The following is a 17,947-nucleotide window of genomic DNA, read 5'->3' on the forward strand; positions in this document are numbered from 1 at the left end:
TTTTAAATCTGTGGCATGTTTGCATGTTTTGGAAATAAAGCCTTGCATAATTATTAAAGTGGAGTGACTCTAAACATGAAATTGTTTTTTTTTCTGTTTTGGTTTTTTTTGTGTGAAAATCTCTATTTGCACTTAACTTAGGAATGTTAAAAATATGGAGTTCATATATTTCATTATTAAGGTGCCCCAAGGGCCTTGGAGTCTCTTAAAATGATATATATATATATATATATATATATATATATATTTTATGCTTCTTTGTATATTTATTCTATTATTTTGTTTTCCATTACATAGCTAATGAATTGCTGTAAAATCACATATTTAAACTTTATTTGGGAGACTCTAAATTAGGGTTGCAGTATGCAGTATTTTTTGAGGAGATCCAAAGGGACAAAGTATGTAGTATTTTACATAAAATATGACAAAATTTCCATCCTTCTAGGGAGAAGATCTTTTGACCCTGTTGACCCTCTATAGGGCTTTAATTTAATTTCTATTATTTTCATCAGCGTCTGTATTTCTTTTTTGTATTTGTATGTGCTATCTGGTAGGATGGAAGAGAAGGCCTTATGGCCTTAATCCTATCAGATTAAATAAATAAATATATATATACATATATATAAATAATTAGATTTTAAAATATCAATATTCATGCACGTACAGAAAAATTATACAGGGACATTATTTTATTTTTACTAACATTTTTAATATTAATCTGGCTATACCTTTCTATTAACGATTGAAACAGGAAACACTGGTTGCTACCCCTTCCACGACTGGAATTCGATGATACTGGCGTAAAATACAAATCACTTTAGGGCCTAATAGGTATAGGAGGGAAGAAAAGTAGTTCATCCATTTATGTAAACTAGGAAATATCGCAATTTTGAGTTTGATAATTTTCATTAGGTTTTTGTTTAATCAAAATACAGTACTGTATTAACACTTAGTGTTTTTACTCACGAATTGAGCTATCCATTCGGACGTATTAATTATGCAATGTATATTGTACTGTTACAGCACATTAGCGTACAATATAGAGAATGAAGTTAAATTGGAAAAAAGTCATAATATGGGTATTTAAACACATTTTTGAAAATGGTGGCCGTTCATTTCGATACAGGCTTCAGTTCTTTTGTGCATATTATCACACTATAGATTATTGTACCTAATTCCAATTACCAGTTTCGTCCTTCGTACGAGTAACTCATGTTGAAATGATTCTGTACCAACTCTATAAAAGAGTACTTCACGTATTGTAAATTCAATCTTCACTTCTGCCCGATCCGAAAAGATAAAATTACTCAGACATGCTATCTACTGTCCGTTCAAGTGGTTTTGTCGCAGGGTCGTAGAAAGGGGGGGGGGATCACGTGACAGTTAATTACTTAAGGAGGCCCTTTTATTTTAGGTATTTTAAACACTTGTATAATATTACGTAGACTTCCAATTCCTAACAGAAATTAATGTTTTCAGAAAAGAGCTAAGATAGCCCAGCTACTAGACTTTACAGAGGGGCGAACAGAAGCAAGTGGGGGAAACCGGGATGCGACGTAGGCAAACGGACGACAGTACCTGTGCGAAAATATGATTCAATATTGAAAGCTCTTTCGTCACTGGAAAACGCGAACATATTTCTGGAACGTACTATACTCACTAACTCAGTACTACTTACGCGCCCTCGTCTCTGTGTCGTGAACGGTTGGAAGTTTACTAGTAGAAGGGGTGGGAGTGAAGTACATTCAATAACTCAGGTACAATAAAAATTGAAGTAAAAATAAAGTGATATGCCCCTGTAGAAACACATACTTAGTGGTCAGTAATAATAATAATAATAATAATAATAATAATAATAATAATAATACATTATTCAGTGTGGCAATTAATGTTTCTGTATTCTTAATCTTAATTCAACCGTTGAGCAAAGTAAACATATTACATTTTTTCCGACAAAACAACAGAAAAGTTCTCATTCTTTACGAAACCATCTTTTACTGCGACAGAATTTGTAGAGCGACATGATACCGCCACTGCTTGCCTTCAGTTGTGAATGAAGCACACAGCAATGTACAGGTAACTCCTCGACCCGTTTGACACGATGTAATCACGACACCCGCTTTGGTCGCTTTGGGCAATATGAAAATTAAAATTAAGGTGACATTCAACATTTAATTTTTTTAAGGTGGCATGTATTTATCTAGCCTGACGAGTTTACTTCCTTGGTTTGAATTGTAAATTATTTAAAAATAGCGTGTAAGAGGGCCTTAGACTAGAAATGTTTAGTTTAAATGTAGTTCTGTTTATAAGTACAGTATGCATAAGAATGCAATTATTTGACTTATTTGAACTGTTGTATCAGTGAAGCGAGGTGAGTCAGTGAAGTTATGGTTTTACAGTGCAGTGAACAGTTCCGATCAGTGATAATTTATAGCGTCAATGAAATGTGTTCTATAGTGTCAGTGAAATGTGTTACAGAGTGTCAGTGAAATGTGTGCTAAAGTGTCAGTGAAATGCGTCATAGTGCCACTACAGGGAATGAGATGAGAGTAAAGTGAAAGACTATTGAAAATTATGTAGGACCTATACATAATCATGTAGGTTGTGTTGTAAAATTAGGTGTTTTATTTTATGTTTTATTATTATTGTGTTAAATTGTATTGTGTATTCTTATTGTATTGTGTATAAAATTGTATATGTGTTGTAAATTTTATTATGTATTGTAAATTTTATTGTGTATTGCTTATCATTTTAACTGTGTATTGTTAATATTGTATATACCACTGCCACCGGGTGCTTGCCCACTTGCAGTGTAAATAAATACATACAAGGTCACCGCTGATCTCGGGAGATAAGCTTGGCCTATTCAGTTCATATTTTTATCTTCATGCAATGTACATTCACATAGTTGAGCTAAATGTATTTTAATTGAAATTATAGTAAAAATATGAGTGTTATGGTAAGGGTGAACCTAGATCTCCAGTTCAACTGCCGCATCCTGTGTTGTGGACAAGTTGCTAATAGGCGTTTGTTTTTTTTTTTTTTTTCAGGATTGTACGACGTGCCTGCAGGCATCATCGCGCTGCTGTCCGTGTTCTACGGCACCATATCGGTGCTGGCCGTGGTGGGGAACTCTCTGGTCATGTGGATCGTGGCCACGAGTCGACGTATGCAGAACGTCACCAACTGTTTCATCTCCAACCTCGCGCTAGCAGACATCGTCATTGGGCTCTTCGCCATCCCCTTCCAGGTATAAAACATACTTACTTACAAGTGGCTTTTAAGGAACTCGCAGGTTCATTGCCGCCCTCACATCAGCCCGCCATCGGTCCCTATCCTGTGCAAGATTAATCCAGTCTCTACCATCATATCCCACCTCCCTCAAATCAAATTTTAATATTATCCTGCCATCTACGTCTCGACCTCCCCAAAGGTATTTTTCCTTACGACCTCTCAACTAACACTCTATATGCATTTCTGAATGCGCCCATGCGTGCTACATGTCCTGCCCATCTCAAACGTGTGGATTTAATGTTCCTAATTATGTCAGAAGAAGAATACAATGCGTGCAGTTCTGCGTTGTGTAACTTACTCCATTCCCCTGTAATTTCATTTCTCTTAGCCCCAAATGTTTTCCTAAGCACCTTATTCTCAAACACCCTTAACCTCTGTTCCTCTCTCAAAGTGAGAGTCCAAGTTTCACAACCATACAGAACAGTCGGTAATATAACTGTTTTATAAATTCTAACTTTCAGATTTTTTGAGAGCAGACTGGATAACCGATAATATCAGGCATTTCCCATATTTATTCTGCATTTAATTTCCTCCCTGGTCTCATTTATATTTGTTACTATTGCTCCAACATATTTGAATTTTTCCATATTTCCAAGGGATAGATTTCCAATTTTTATATTTTCATTTCGTACTGTGTTCTGGACACATATACTTTGTATTTTCAGGATTTACTTCCGAACCTATCTCTTTACTTGCTTCAAGTAAAATTCCCGTATTTTCACTAATCGTTTGTGGATTTTCTCCAAACATATTCACGCCATCCTCTTAAACAAGCAGCTGATGTAACTCATTCAATTCTAAATCCTCTCTGTTATCCTGAACTTTCCTAATGGCATATTCTAGAGCAAAGTTCGAAAGTAAAGGTGATAGTGCATCTCCTTGCTTTAGCCCGCAGTGAATTTGAAAGGCATCAGACAGAAATTGCCCTATACGGACATTGCTGTACGTTTCATTGAGACACATTTTAATTAATCGATCTAGTTTCTTGTGAATAACAAATTCAGTAGGAATATTATATAAAACTTCTCTCTTAACCCAGTCATATGCCTTTGTGAAATCTATTAATAACTGATGTACTGTGCTTTTATACTCCCATTATAACAGCCAAATTATCCCAACATAACATACTGGATAAGGTAGTTCAGATGGAGAGATACAACTAATTATTCCGTAAGATACACATTTTTTATTATTTACATATTTTGCTTATTATTTATTATTCGCTTACCAGTATGTGATTTCTTCGGCTGACTGGGATTTCTATTGCATAGCGAAATTACCTAAAACACGAAGTCCAAACACGAATTTCCTGATTGAGTGTAGGGTCCAGTAAAATGAGGACATGTAGCCTAGGGCAGCTAACTTCTCTACCAGTTCTTATTTCTTGAGTATACAGAAAAGTGTTGCTTATTGGCAGGACACAATCTCCCATTCATTTAGCACTACAATTAAGAAGTGAAGCAGACGTGAGTTGTGATAGGAGCGAAGAGTTGACAATATTTACTCATTGTAAGCAAAATATTCCAATGAATGTTACACGTCCGTCGTCTCTATTGAAACAAGGTTATCTGAGGTGACGCTCGTCCTTAAAAAAATGTGTCACTTGGATAAAAGAGATAGAAAGACGCTTCCTTCTTCTGAATACATTTCAATAAACTTTTCCGATGCCTGTCACATCTTGCTTTGTGTTTTTCGGAGCTCTGTTATGAAATATTAATTTTTTAATTTTTTTTCGAAATAAAATAATTAGTTTAAAAGTTGGAGAATGTAAAATAGATTCTTGTAAAACTTTATTTCAGAACTACCAAAAACGGATCCCTGCGAATGTCTACTTTTTTATGATTATTCTACAAACATGATCTGTCACGTAAATTCTTGAGAAATAAAGACATACGTAATATCAATAGAAAACACAAAAATTATCTTCATGTACCATTTCTCTAACGTGTTTTTCAGAAGGGTGTATTGTACACTATTAATGCATAAATATGTTTAATTCTATAATCTCAGATATATGCCTTCTATTATTGGACAATAACTATCAGCTAAAATCTGCTATCAATAAATATCTAGTTTCTTATGCTTTAACCGCATAAATGAATTGTTGTTATTTAGGCTAGCATTTTATGTACCATGTCTAACAATAAGTACAGTATATACCGGGTGTTTCAGATAACAACTTAATAAGTTTAAGGGATTGTGGAGGGATCCTAGGTAAATATTTTGATATAGGGATCTAGAATGATGGATGTGAGTTTCTTGTCGAAAATGAACCAAGACTCTCAATGCATAGCTTAAGACATATGAAGAGTCCACTGCAAGAATGATGGATGTCATTTGGAATACATTTTGCAGGAGAAGCAATTGAAAGTTTGAAATGCTTAGCGCTCAAAGCTTAACTGAGATTTTCCGATCATTACTGGACAATGACTATCAGTGTTATTGCCATATAACTCTCTATGTACATTCTATATATCTTAAGCTATGCATTGACAGTCTCGGTTCATTTTCGACAAGAAAGTGACATCCATCATTCTAGCAGTGGACACTTCATATAGAATGTATATAGAGAGTTATATGGCATTAACACTGATAGTCATTGTCCAGTAATGATCGGAAAATCACAGTTAAGCTTTGAGCGCTAAGCATTTCAAACTTTCAATTGCTTCTCCTGAAAAATGTATTCCAAATGACATCCATCATTCTTGCAGTGGACTCTTCATATGGGATGAAATTTTTTTGGCCAGTACGCCACTGATTCAACCTACAAGTGGCATAATGGCACATTCGGAAATGTTTCGGACACAGTATTGCTATGCATAATAAATACATATTACAGTACATATTTCGGTGTTTCAGAAAATAGAGAATTCGGAGATCGCAATAAAATAAGAGGTACTGTGATTTAAGAAAAACACTACCATGGTGTTTCCGGACATAGGTTCCTATATGAAAGTTGTCTATAATTGTCTCCTCTATCATCCCTAAACGTTTGTAACATAGTCACTGAATCACCCGGTATGTAGCATGATATGTGTATAAATTGTCAAAAATCTAGATCAAACGGTTAATAAAATTCAAGTTTCACTTCAGTGTATCCTTAGATGCGTTGTTGTCATAAGGCACTTGTGTACTAAAGTGAATGTTTGTCCTTCCTTCAGTTCCAGGCGGCGCTACTTCAGCGATGGAACCTGCCCGACTTCATGTGCGCCTTCTGCCCCTTCGTGCAGGTACTCAGTGTCAATGTCAGCGTCTTCACCCTCACCGCCATCGCCGTGGATCGTCATCGCGCCATCCTCAACCCTCTCAGGTCAGATTACATTCACAGATCTTTACTAGCTGTAACATACGTACAGGTTCTTTTATAAGTAACTGATCACTTGAACAATTTTTTACGATTTTTGGATGTTTTGTACAGTAGTGGCAAAAAAAAAACCGGACCGACCCTTGTAGCTGATTTCAGAGCCTTGTTCACTCCAGAGCACGATAGACTGGTAACTAAGACTTTCGTGGTTCGAATCCTGCCTGGGAAGGAAATTTTTTTCGTCCTTTATTCAAATTTATTCCCAATACTCTTCGATTCCAGCGATATTTTACTATTTAATTAACTTAGTACTTCCTAAGTATTTAAATTCAGTAACTTTTCCCCTGAGCACGAGTTCTACTCTTTCAGGGGCGAGCTAAAGTTTTTCTGTATATATTATATTTTGTGTTACAAGTATTAGCAAAATAATGAATAAATATAAATATAAATATATCTATTACAAGTGACCCTCTATTATTTGAGGTACGTGATATATTCATGTGTTTAGTTTTGTCAGAATTAAATTTTAACCCTGTTATTCTTGTTTCCTCTACTAAGAGTCTAAAAAGTTTCATGATATCATCTTGTGTTTGTCTTAGAAGGAAAATCATGATGAAAAATGCATTTTAAATATGATTGTCAGATTTTACAGCTATATTCCCACCTATATTCCATGTATTCCAACTTACAAGGTACATGAACCTCTTGTACCTTTACTTATTCCTTCATTTTATTTTTTCCATCCTTAATAGAAGTGTAAAACAGAAAAATACATACAGAAAGTTGTAATGGAATCTTCAATAATTATTCCAAGTATTTTTTTTTCATTAAAAAATTTAATTTTCCGAAACTAAAAAATAAATAAATAAATAAATGTGAAAAGTATTTGAAGGTACAACAGTTTCCCTTACACAAAGCAGGGTTTTAGAGGACGAATCTACATATTTACGGAAGTGGCACATCCAGCTCCCTAATACCAAATGAGATTAGTATATATTTTCTATTAAAATTTCCCAATTTTTTTTTAGGAAAGGAAATGCACGTATAGGCCTATTTCTCATTGCAAAACCCATTTGAAAAGAATGTAGTAGGTGAGCGTTTCTCAAACTGTGGACCGCGGACCACCTCTGGTCCTCGAAGTCTGCCCTTGTGGTCCTTCAAAAAAGACAGAAGAAAAAATAAAATTCAAACGAATTGCGTATTACATTAGAGCTGAAAGTCTCAGAGAATGGAAATTACATATGGCAATCACTTTCACTTTCTCTCCCAGTACTGACATTTTATGAAATTTATTATCCTACCCGTCTATCGACTTCCCACTATACTCTCAACAACAAAATAGGGATTTAAAGCACTATGAACGTGGTGTTTCTCGCCATCTTTTCCCTGCACTTCTGGTGCTGCACCTATAACCCAACCAGGGACCACCCGAATTCATTACAGAGGACCAAAGTACCGAACCTTTTCATATATTTATGACTTTAAATCTTTCTTATGTGGTACACGATAGTAGTTGTCTATGTCTGTTAAATAGTGCCCATTATACATAGTGAAAAACTGGCTTCGATCCGGATCTTTGAAAAGAAAGGAACGTCATGATACGCTTCATTTAGGCTCTGCTAATAGTTCAGAAGCTGTGTGTGAAGATATTAATATCAATGATACTAGTGCCATTAAAGAAATATCTAGTCATTCAAATATAGACCTAGAACAACTGTGTAAGAATCGACAGGGTCATTTATCTCTGTAATGTGAGTACCAACATTTATTTAATTTTTTTTAGAGAATAAGTTAAAGATCATACAAACTGTAATAGCCTTGAATTATTAAAAAAAGAACATTAACTTATTTAGCTAATACTAATTAACTGAATTAAATTAATTTTAATTAATCAATTAATTCTAATTAAAAATATAAATATACTGGTATTAAAATATGCTACAAGTAAATTTATAATTTACTTTCGAAGGGAACAAGAGCAATGTGGTCCGCGGAACTGTTCTGACTTAAAAAAGTGGTCCCCACTTTAAAAAAGTTTGAGAAACGCTGTAGTAGGTAATACAGAAGTTTGTGTTAGCTGCAATATGAAACAGTAGATAAGATGGCCTCGCTAAAGATGGGTTGAGGTCGTAACTGTAACTGGTCTAGAGGCTTCAGCCTTGTAGTAGAAAAACGTCGTTAAATGAGAATGTAGTTGCTCCCTGCTTGTTTGTATCTGGTCGCGATGTGTTTATGACATGGGGCCGCTGTGCGTCAGCTTCAGTGGCAACTTCAACCGCCCGCCCGGCTGGAATTTGCTATTTATTTGTGTTCTGCTTTGCACGACTGGAACGAGTTAACAGCTTTGAGATTTCTGTGAAAACTGACGTTTACGGCGAATTATCACCACGCGGCCCACGACACATCTCTGGCTGTCTGCTTCTCTTCATCATTACGAGTAGTTCGTTTTATGACTTAGACCTGTCAGAAATTACTGTGAAGAGTAGATTTAGAGATGGTTGCGGAAATGAGCCTTTCTCTTATACCGAGAAAGTGGCTTTGGCAAGTCATTCGGCCGTTCTTCTCTCTATCTGTTAATATAGCGATTTCTTCTGAACTGTTGGAAGGATTTTTTTGTTAATATTGTATTACCTACGGTCAATACTGGGTGTTCATTTCAAAGTGTGTCATGACGTCACTGTTGATAAGTCAGCGATTTGAAGCGAGTTTCAGCTTTTGTGTCAGAGAAGTTGCCTATTAATCAAGGCGTTCAATCTGAACTTGAGAACGTGTACGGTATAACTTGAACGTCGTAGCAACAGATGGCGGTCTGTACAGTCTGTGTGCTACCATAACCTCTTTCGAACTGTGTTTTGCGCGGCCAAGTCGTACGCAGGGTATTTGTTATCATCGGTTGCGTACGGCAACATTCCACAATACAAATCAGATGCTCCGTGTCCATGTTGACCGTCACAGTTAATGTCAACAAATACGTAAGTAATCGTCTTAACCTTCTCCATATATCCCGACAGTAAGAAAAAACTCACCTCAGTACATGTTTCGAAGCAGTTCACATTCCTGCCACTACCGGCGTTACCGTACGTATCGGTAAGTACTCTTCTGAATGAACGCCGTACTTGCTAGGCAACTTCTCTGGCACATAAGTAATACACTTCTGCGGAAGTGTAGGAAGATTGAATTCTCTAGGCTCATCGACTAGCCACATGACGGTATACAGCGAGCCATGACACACTTTGAACTGAACACCCAGTATATGTCGGGGAATAGTGAAACATCGTGTGACAAAAAGTCACTTGAGAAATATGGAAAAAATATTGTTTTGAAATTATAAATGCAGGTCCATGACAAAGAGACTAGGACCACTATGGATCACGACAAAGACAATAAGGACCAAGGCAAGGATCGCGATAAGGACCACGGCATGGGCAACGAGGGGAAAAATAGTTAGGTTTCACCCTTAATATGGTATTAAATAAGCTGATTCGGACTATATGTTCACACCAAATATTGAGGACCTCAGATAGTGACATAAATAGCTTGTGTATAGAGACAGTCGTCAGCTACATTCATTATTATAGATTTATAAATTTGTCATAAAGAACTTAACTGCGGAATCCCGGCCAAACAAGTCACTCAGCTGAGTGCGCTCCTAATATAATGGCAGTTGACATTGGACATATACGTCAACATATATGCCTAACTTGGAGTCAGGCCACAAAGGGAAACATTGAAGGAGGAAGGTTCGATCCGGTGCTGTGGAATGAATTCGCGCGTAGCTCAGTGGTCAGAGCGCTTGGTACGTAGAACCAAGGACCCAGGTTCGATCCCCGGCGCCGGAGCGAATTTTTCTCCTCAAATATTAAATGTTAATACATTCATTATGTACAGTAGTGGCAAAATAAAACCTGACCGACCCTTGTAGCTGATTTCAGAGCCTTGTTCACAGTGACAGCACGATAGACTGGTAACTAAGACTTTCGTGGTTAGAATCCTGCCTGGGAAGGAAACTTTTTTTGTTCCTTATTCAAATTTATTCCCAATACTTTTCGATTGCAGCGATATTTTACTACTTAATTAACTTATTATTCCCAGAACTTGAATTTTACCAGTTTATTTTCTAACGACTTTCGAAATATGGCTACGTCAGCAGTCGAAACTACAACAATTTCAATAGATTACTCGCTATCTTGTGAATGCGGGCGTGGCATGCGCAGTGGCTCATTTCGGGGACTTTGATTATTCCGTCGGTCTGGTTTTTTTTTTTTTTTGCCAATACTGTACAGAGACACAACTTGAGTGGAAAACTTCATAGGAACAATATTTTTGTGAGTCACTTTAAAAAGTAATCAAACAGGAGATGCTGTTAAAGTAAACTTAAAATTAAAAATGTACACGAGTTGATATGATTATGTAAGGTTAATGAAGTAGTCGGAAAAACCTACCATTCGGGTTACCAAGAACTGTCGTACATCGAAATCATGCTGCTTTGGTGAGAAGCCTGAACTGAACTACAGCTCAGACGATCTTGGGTAATATCACAGTCTAGTACACTTGATCAAAATGAAGGTGGCCAGCCTCTTGAGCAGTGAAAATTTTCTAAGTCCCTTCGGGTGAGCGCGCAGTTCACAACCGTAAACCTGCGTGCTCCGCTTTAGTTAACTCCATAATACAAGGCGCTGATTTGGGCCACCTCCACAGCATGCTTCGAATCTCCCTAGAGAATTGTTTGTTTTGTCCTTTCTTTTATTTTTTACAACTCCTTTTAGTGTAATATAGTTAAATAATTTTGCTTATGTTAATTCATATTACTTACAGATAATTACAAAATTAGTGAAAATTTGTGGTTATAATTCCAGGAAATCAGGATATATTTTGTCATCAGAATGATGGTTTTTCTTCTTGTTTACAATTACTATGTTTAGGCCCTGATTATCATGGGTTTAGATTAGTATAATAATCATATTCCCCGTAGCACAACTTGCAAATTAATTATTACCTATTTATTTAACCGTCAACATATTTGCTAAATGTTCCGTGGGCAATAGAGTGCAAAGCAGCAGGGATTAATAAAATAATTAACACAGCATTTTAATATGAAAGCCTCTAATTGTCGTCTTCAGTGTTACTTCCATCTACCGTCAAACGTTTCTATTAACACGAAAAAAATAATAAAGCGAAAAATATTCTAAGGATAAAAAATGACGATAACCTGTTATATTTTCACTGATGCATTTAAAAGGCAACAAAACAGTTTAGTAACTGCAATCTTACGAATTCTTATCTAACGCTCTACCAACTACGCTAAGAGTTTTACTACAGTCAGAGTGGCATTATAAGGAGCAATGGTCGTACTCCACTTGAGAACCTGTTATACATAGGATAGTGTTTGTATTACAATATCCACTGTTTAAACACTCTGAACGATCTGTCTGTTTTAAATCTCGTATATGAATTATTTTCTCGGAAGATGTTAGTGATTAATAGTTGTGTTCCCCATTATAACTACTAGAAGAATATACGCAATCTTTTGAAAAAAGCCTGGCTGTCCCGAGCGCTCACGGAAATACCCGATTCGAACTTAGTCTCTCAGACGCCGGGCCACTTTCATTTTTACCAAGTGTACATACAGTCACGAAGCTTGAGGTGATTTTTTGCATTTCTCTCCATGCAATGATCCAAGCGGTTAGCAACTGAGAGTACTAGGAACAATAGCCTGTGCAATAGTAGCGATCCTAGTGGCTAGCAACTGAAGTTCAACTGTCATTGGATGCATATTCCCTACGTATTGAGCTTCGTGACTGTATGTACTAGACTGTGGTAATGTTTTGTGTAGCTTAGAAGCTGCCACACATTGCCACTTGCTCCCTCTTCCCGAGACTTCTGCAGCGGATTGATTTCTGTCTCATTGCATATTCTGTCTGCTGTTGACGTCCCAGTGGCCTACAAATAATGCACCAACTGTAGACAAGCTGAAGCTCAACATGCTGGCTTGTGAGAATGTTTTTGTTATGTTCTTGAGATATATTTTTACTTGTTCATTATACGATGCTTATATACGAGATACCGAGATGTCGTAAAAAGTCGTTTTCCATATTGTTACCGAAATAACACGTTTTCATCATCGAGTTTTTACTTTTTCTAGATAAATCAAAACCTCTAGCGAGATTACTGTAGATAAACTAATCTTAACGATTTTCAGTCTATACTTTTCATTCAAAATAGGTGAATACAATACTTTTACACTTCACAACATTATACAGGATGAGTAAAAAGTATGGAACAATGCTTGTAACTTTCTTATTTCTAATTTTATGAAGAAACTATTTATACAAAAGTTGTAGGGTATCAAAGAAAGAATATTTTGAACATGTTTTCAAGTCCTGTGCTTTTCATTTATAAAGGGTGTGCCAATGAGTCTTTTTTAAATAGCACCATGTACTTATTTGTCCATTTTTGGATTCTCCAAGTCTCAGTACGTACAAAATCGTAGTTGTTTGCCATTTATAAACTATTGTTTTGTAAAAATTAGGTCTACTTCTTTTGAACACAGACATGGAAATTCTACACATCCAACCAAAAGGCCAGACACTAAACACACTAGAACAATACGATATAAACAGACACACAACTTGTCCTGATCAGGAATCGAATTCGGGCCACCTGGTTTCGTGGCCAGACGCTCTAACCGTTACTCCACAGGTCCACATGGACTGTTAAAAGCCCTGAATTTTTAATGTGATTCCTATCAAAGGGACTGTTAATAGATCATAAAATCTTTACCAGATTCATATCTGATTAAACGTAGCTCGCTTTCTTTCACAATACTGTTTGCAATTAACAGAATGGCAAAGTCAACAGGCATGCCGTGGGTTGCTAATCCCTAGGCCGCCTCTTGTGTTGGCAGAGAGAGAAATTTGTTTGCTGGAGTTATGAAGACCCGCCGACATCGGGTTTAAAATTCAAACAGCAGCAGTAACAGCCTGATCCTCTTTGTTGTATACTGCGAGAGATAGACCAGACAAGATCGTTAATTATTTAAGAAGGCTTTCTTGAAGCTATTTCTGTACATGCAGTGTTTCATATCAGCTGTCATCTGCAGAATCAGTGAGATTCTTCGTTTCTATTGATAGTAATACAAATTACCCAATATTATTCCATCCTCTCAGCATAATCATCATCATCATTAGAGACCGAATTATTATGTAATAACAAGGTGTGAAATATGTACATATTTATGTAAGAAAAATAAGCTCAATATGTACCAAAATATGTAATATCAATATCTGGCAGGTATAGGATAGGTAAGACTCTCCAGTTGTGATCTCATAGAGCACCTGACTTTTTTACCGCACACTTGACACATTACTATTTCTTCATCTGTAGGGAAATCTTCGTCCATCGCAATCCATGACTTTATTTTTGTCGTTAGGGTTGAAGATACAGGGACCATTTTAGTTGGTTGAAAGCAGTAGATAAACTCACTTGCACTTTATATTGTAAGTACTAAAACTAGAGAACTGAGAGAAATGAATGACACAACAGTACTGCAAGCACTGTTTCGCTTTACTGGATTAGGAGAAAATAAGAGGAGATGTGGGACACATGCATTTTAGCTGCTCCCTATAAGAAACAAAATACCTACTAAAACCTCAAACTATAGGCATTTACAAACTGTTGTTTAAAAAGTGACATTCCTGTCTCATTCAGAAGGGTAGGATTATTCCAGCCTAGAACCATACTTTCCAATTGCTCGAAAAATCCCATTTCCTTATAGGTCTACTAAATTTAAAGTAAAGAGGTTCAAGAAATAAACTGAAAAGATATTTATTTTAATCTTTCACCATCTTCCCAGCTTGTTCCTTTACTCCAGCTTCTTTTCAAAAGTCGGATAACTTTTTGCGGCTCATGCCAGACTTGACACGCGTTTTCCCTGGAAGGATTAGGAAGAGGGTGGGTAAGGTTGTAAATTGCATGGAATCAGCTTGTTAAGACGTATGCAGAACAATTATAGTTCGAGACAAATCATGTCGTTCTCGTCCCACTCCACCGTATGAAGGCACCGCTACTTTCTGAGTGATTTTTACAATACAAGGTAGTTGTATGAGAAAGGTTGCCTTTTGTTCACTCATATTTACAGTGGGCGGTATGGGGTAGTGCCTCTATTACTTTCTGGAACTAAGGACGTTGTGTTTCGTCCCGAAATATATCCTTTCTTTGATAGGTAAAAAGGCTTTTTAAATCTGTGTATTTCAAATTGTAAATTTCCCCAGCAGAAGTTTTTTTCTTCTCCTTTTAGATAAGTAAAAGTGAATAAATCCCCTTAAGTATGTAGATTTATGAAATATCGAGCCAAAATATGTAATGTGGGGTAAATATGTAAAAATATGTAGTATCAAATTTTAATACATTAATGGTAATTACAAGATTCGCAAAGATTTGTTATTTATATACGGTTAGGTTGAAAGGAATATAATATGTAATTACATAAAAATCCGGTCCCTAATCATCACCACCACCACGACCACCACCACCACCACCACGACCACCACCACCACCACGACCACCACCACCACCAACATCATCATCATCATCATCTTCTTCTTCTTCTTCATCCAGGACTACACTCGTCAATAATCCTGGGACAGTCTCGACTTCGACACTTCCCTGTCTATTTCTATGATTCAAAATTGAGGTTACCTTTACAAAAGCTTTTCTCACCTTTATCGTTTTAAGAAGAATTGTTCTTGATTGTTTGTTTGTCAATCATTTTTTAAGTTCCTAGCCCGACATACATAATATTCTATTTCTTACCTATTTATGGAGAATAAAATTATTGTACATCTTGATTACACAACGTTTAACACTATATCGCTTCGGAAAACGTATTAGTGTCTTTCACGTGTTAAATTTTATGTTACCTTGTTCACATGTTTCGGCCTGCTGTTGGCCATCTTCAGAACTGGTTGTTGCTGGTGCGTTTACGTAATTAATAGGTTGAAGAAAAACACCGGAAAAAACCTGAATCAGGTAACTTGTCCCAGTCCACACCTGTGGAGTAACGGTTAGCGCGTCTGTCCGCGAAACCAGGTGGCCCCGGTTCGATTCCCGGTCGAGACAAGTTACCTGGTTGAGGTTTTTTTCCGGGGTTTTCCCTCAACCCAATACGAGCAAATGCTGGGTAACTTTCGGTGTTGGACCCCAGACTCATTTCACCGGCATTATCACCTTCATCTCATTCAGACGCTAAATAACCTTAGATGTTGATAAAGCGTCGTAAAATAACCTACTAAAATAAAAAAGTAACTTGTCCCAACCAGGATTTGAACCCAGGTCCGCTCGTTTCACTGTCAAGCATGCAAGGCGTTACTCCACAGCTGTGAGCCTTTTCCTATTTTCTCCTCCTCACTTTTATCTTTTAAAATTGAATATGCAACCTGCGAAACGCAGTCATCTCGCCAGCAGTGATTAAATCCAAGCCAACACATTCTTTATGCAACACTCTAGGACGTGACTCTTTTCTTGTGCCCCAGTTATTGCCATTCACTCTGATGAGGATCGCGCCGAGTTCCAATTTATGGCACGCCGCTCCGCAAGGCATATTGATCTGAGGGTATTCGCCGCCCAGCCTTTTATTATATAATAAATTAGGTCCTCCCGCCCGCTGGACCACGCATCTGAGATTCTAGCATATCCGAGCAGGGATTACGTAATCTCGCAGTTCATCAGTTTGACTAAGTTATTGCGAGTAAAAGAGGTCAGGATGGTAGGAACGGTAATAAATAAGGAGACCAATGAGCATTTAAAGGATTCCCTTGACGCCGTAACAAAGATGTGATGCCTCGCCCCCAAGAATGAGGACGACAGTCCAAGGTTCGACTGGAGCAGTTGAATTCAGGCATAGGCGAATTTATATTCGTAACATTTACCATTAGTAGACATCGAATGTTTAGGAAAATGCCTATTTTATTTGAATATTAATATTTAAAGGGTTTTAGTAAATGTGCACGAATCATGAGAAATGAAGCATTCTAATGAAGTTTGATCTTGCCTTTTTTTTGCCTTTTTTGCTTTAATATGTACTTTTTTTTTTTTTGCTTTTTTCAAATTCAAATTCACATTTATTCACAATTTACATTTGAAATGATACATATGAATATATACCCGAAATGAGCATATGCTCGTGCTCGGGTACAGTCCAGTAGTCTACATAAATTTTACAGAGATCAATAATAATGTTGATGATAGAAATAATAGTAACAACAACAACAACAACAATAATAATAATAATAATAATAATAATAATAATAATAATATAATAATAATAGAATATCCGTGACGGAGATGATACAAAGATAGTAATACAAATCAATTTATTAATAATAATAATAATAATAATAATAATAATAATAATAATAATAACAATAATAATAATAATAATAAAACAAAAATATTTACAATAATAAAATAAATATTAACACGGTTAAAATAAAATATAAAACCACTAGCGAGAGTTAACACAACTTAAATAAGCATATTATAATAACCAGAAAAAAAATGACGAACTCGAAAATCAACAGAAAAGTTCGATGTATCGCAGACGACAGCAACCGCCGTATTGACATTGTGCTATGCGTTATTGGTAGTAGGGGGGAGCCGAAGGTCTACGTAACTGCCGTTCTCTTCGTATCTTCTCGTACAATCATGGGAAGTTAATGCTGAAAAACAAAATGTCTACAAGTCATATTGTTCATTATTACCAGGATAAATACAAATAATACTGAAATATATTAATCAAGTTTCAGTTACAGATCTCCCCTTTTGTGCAAGAGGTATCATATCAAAATATTTTATGAATGGCGGGGAAAATATAAATTTCAAGAACTCTCTAGTGACAGAGATAGTGACAAGTACAATCAAGTGTATCTGTGGCGATGCTAAGAAATTATTTATTGGAGATATACACATATATATATATATGTACTGTTTTGTTTTTTTCTTTATATGACTACTTAATCAACAATATTGCATTTATTGCTGTGTTGGAAACTAAGGAATTTGAAGCTCTTATAGTTGCCATAGATAAGTGACACACTGTTGCAGTACAGCATTGTTTTTACGCTTACTCCGGAATCGACCTTGTCCTTCTAAATCCAGCAGCAGTATGTTGAGAACACGAAGTACATAGTCAGTCTAGGATTGTCTTTGTGAAAATACTGTTGTATGATGAAAAATGCCGAAATTGAAAACATCGAAAGTTTCTTTATATCGTCAGTGGGTAGCATAATTTCCTGCTTTCACTACTAATGGAACGATTATTATGTAGCCAAGATGGCACTGTTTAAGTATGCT

At 36.3% G+C, this 17,947-nt stretch overlaps 1 protein-coding gene across 4 annotated transcripts in view; it reads left to right on the forward strand.

Moving 5' to 3' along the window:
• The window catches only part of LOC138702919 (neuropeptide Y receptor type 1-like), a 709,682-nt gene that overhangs the window by 482,285 nt on the left and 209,450 nt on the right, over positions 1-17,947 (forward strand). For all 4 annotated transcript variants that reach the window (XM_069830324.1, XM_069830323.1, XM_069830322.1 and 1 more), the window contains 2 exons: positions 3,051-3,250; positions 6,456-6,604. In XM_069830324.1, coding sequence (XP_069686425.1) covers positions 3,051-3,250; positions 6,456-6,604 — 349 coding nt within the window. The remainder of the gene's footprint in view (positions 1-3,050; positions 3,251-6,455; positions 6,605-17,947) is intronic.

Source organism: Periplaneta americana, chromosome 7, assembly GCF_040183065.1.
Source record: "Periplaneta americana isolate PAMFEO1 chromosome 7, P.americana_PAMFEO1_priV1, whole genome shotgun sequence".
Lineage (NCBI taxonomy): Eukaryota > Metazoa > Arthropoda > Insecta > Blattodea > Blattidae > Periplaneta > Periplaneta americana.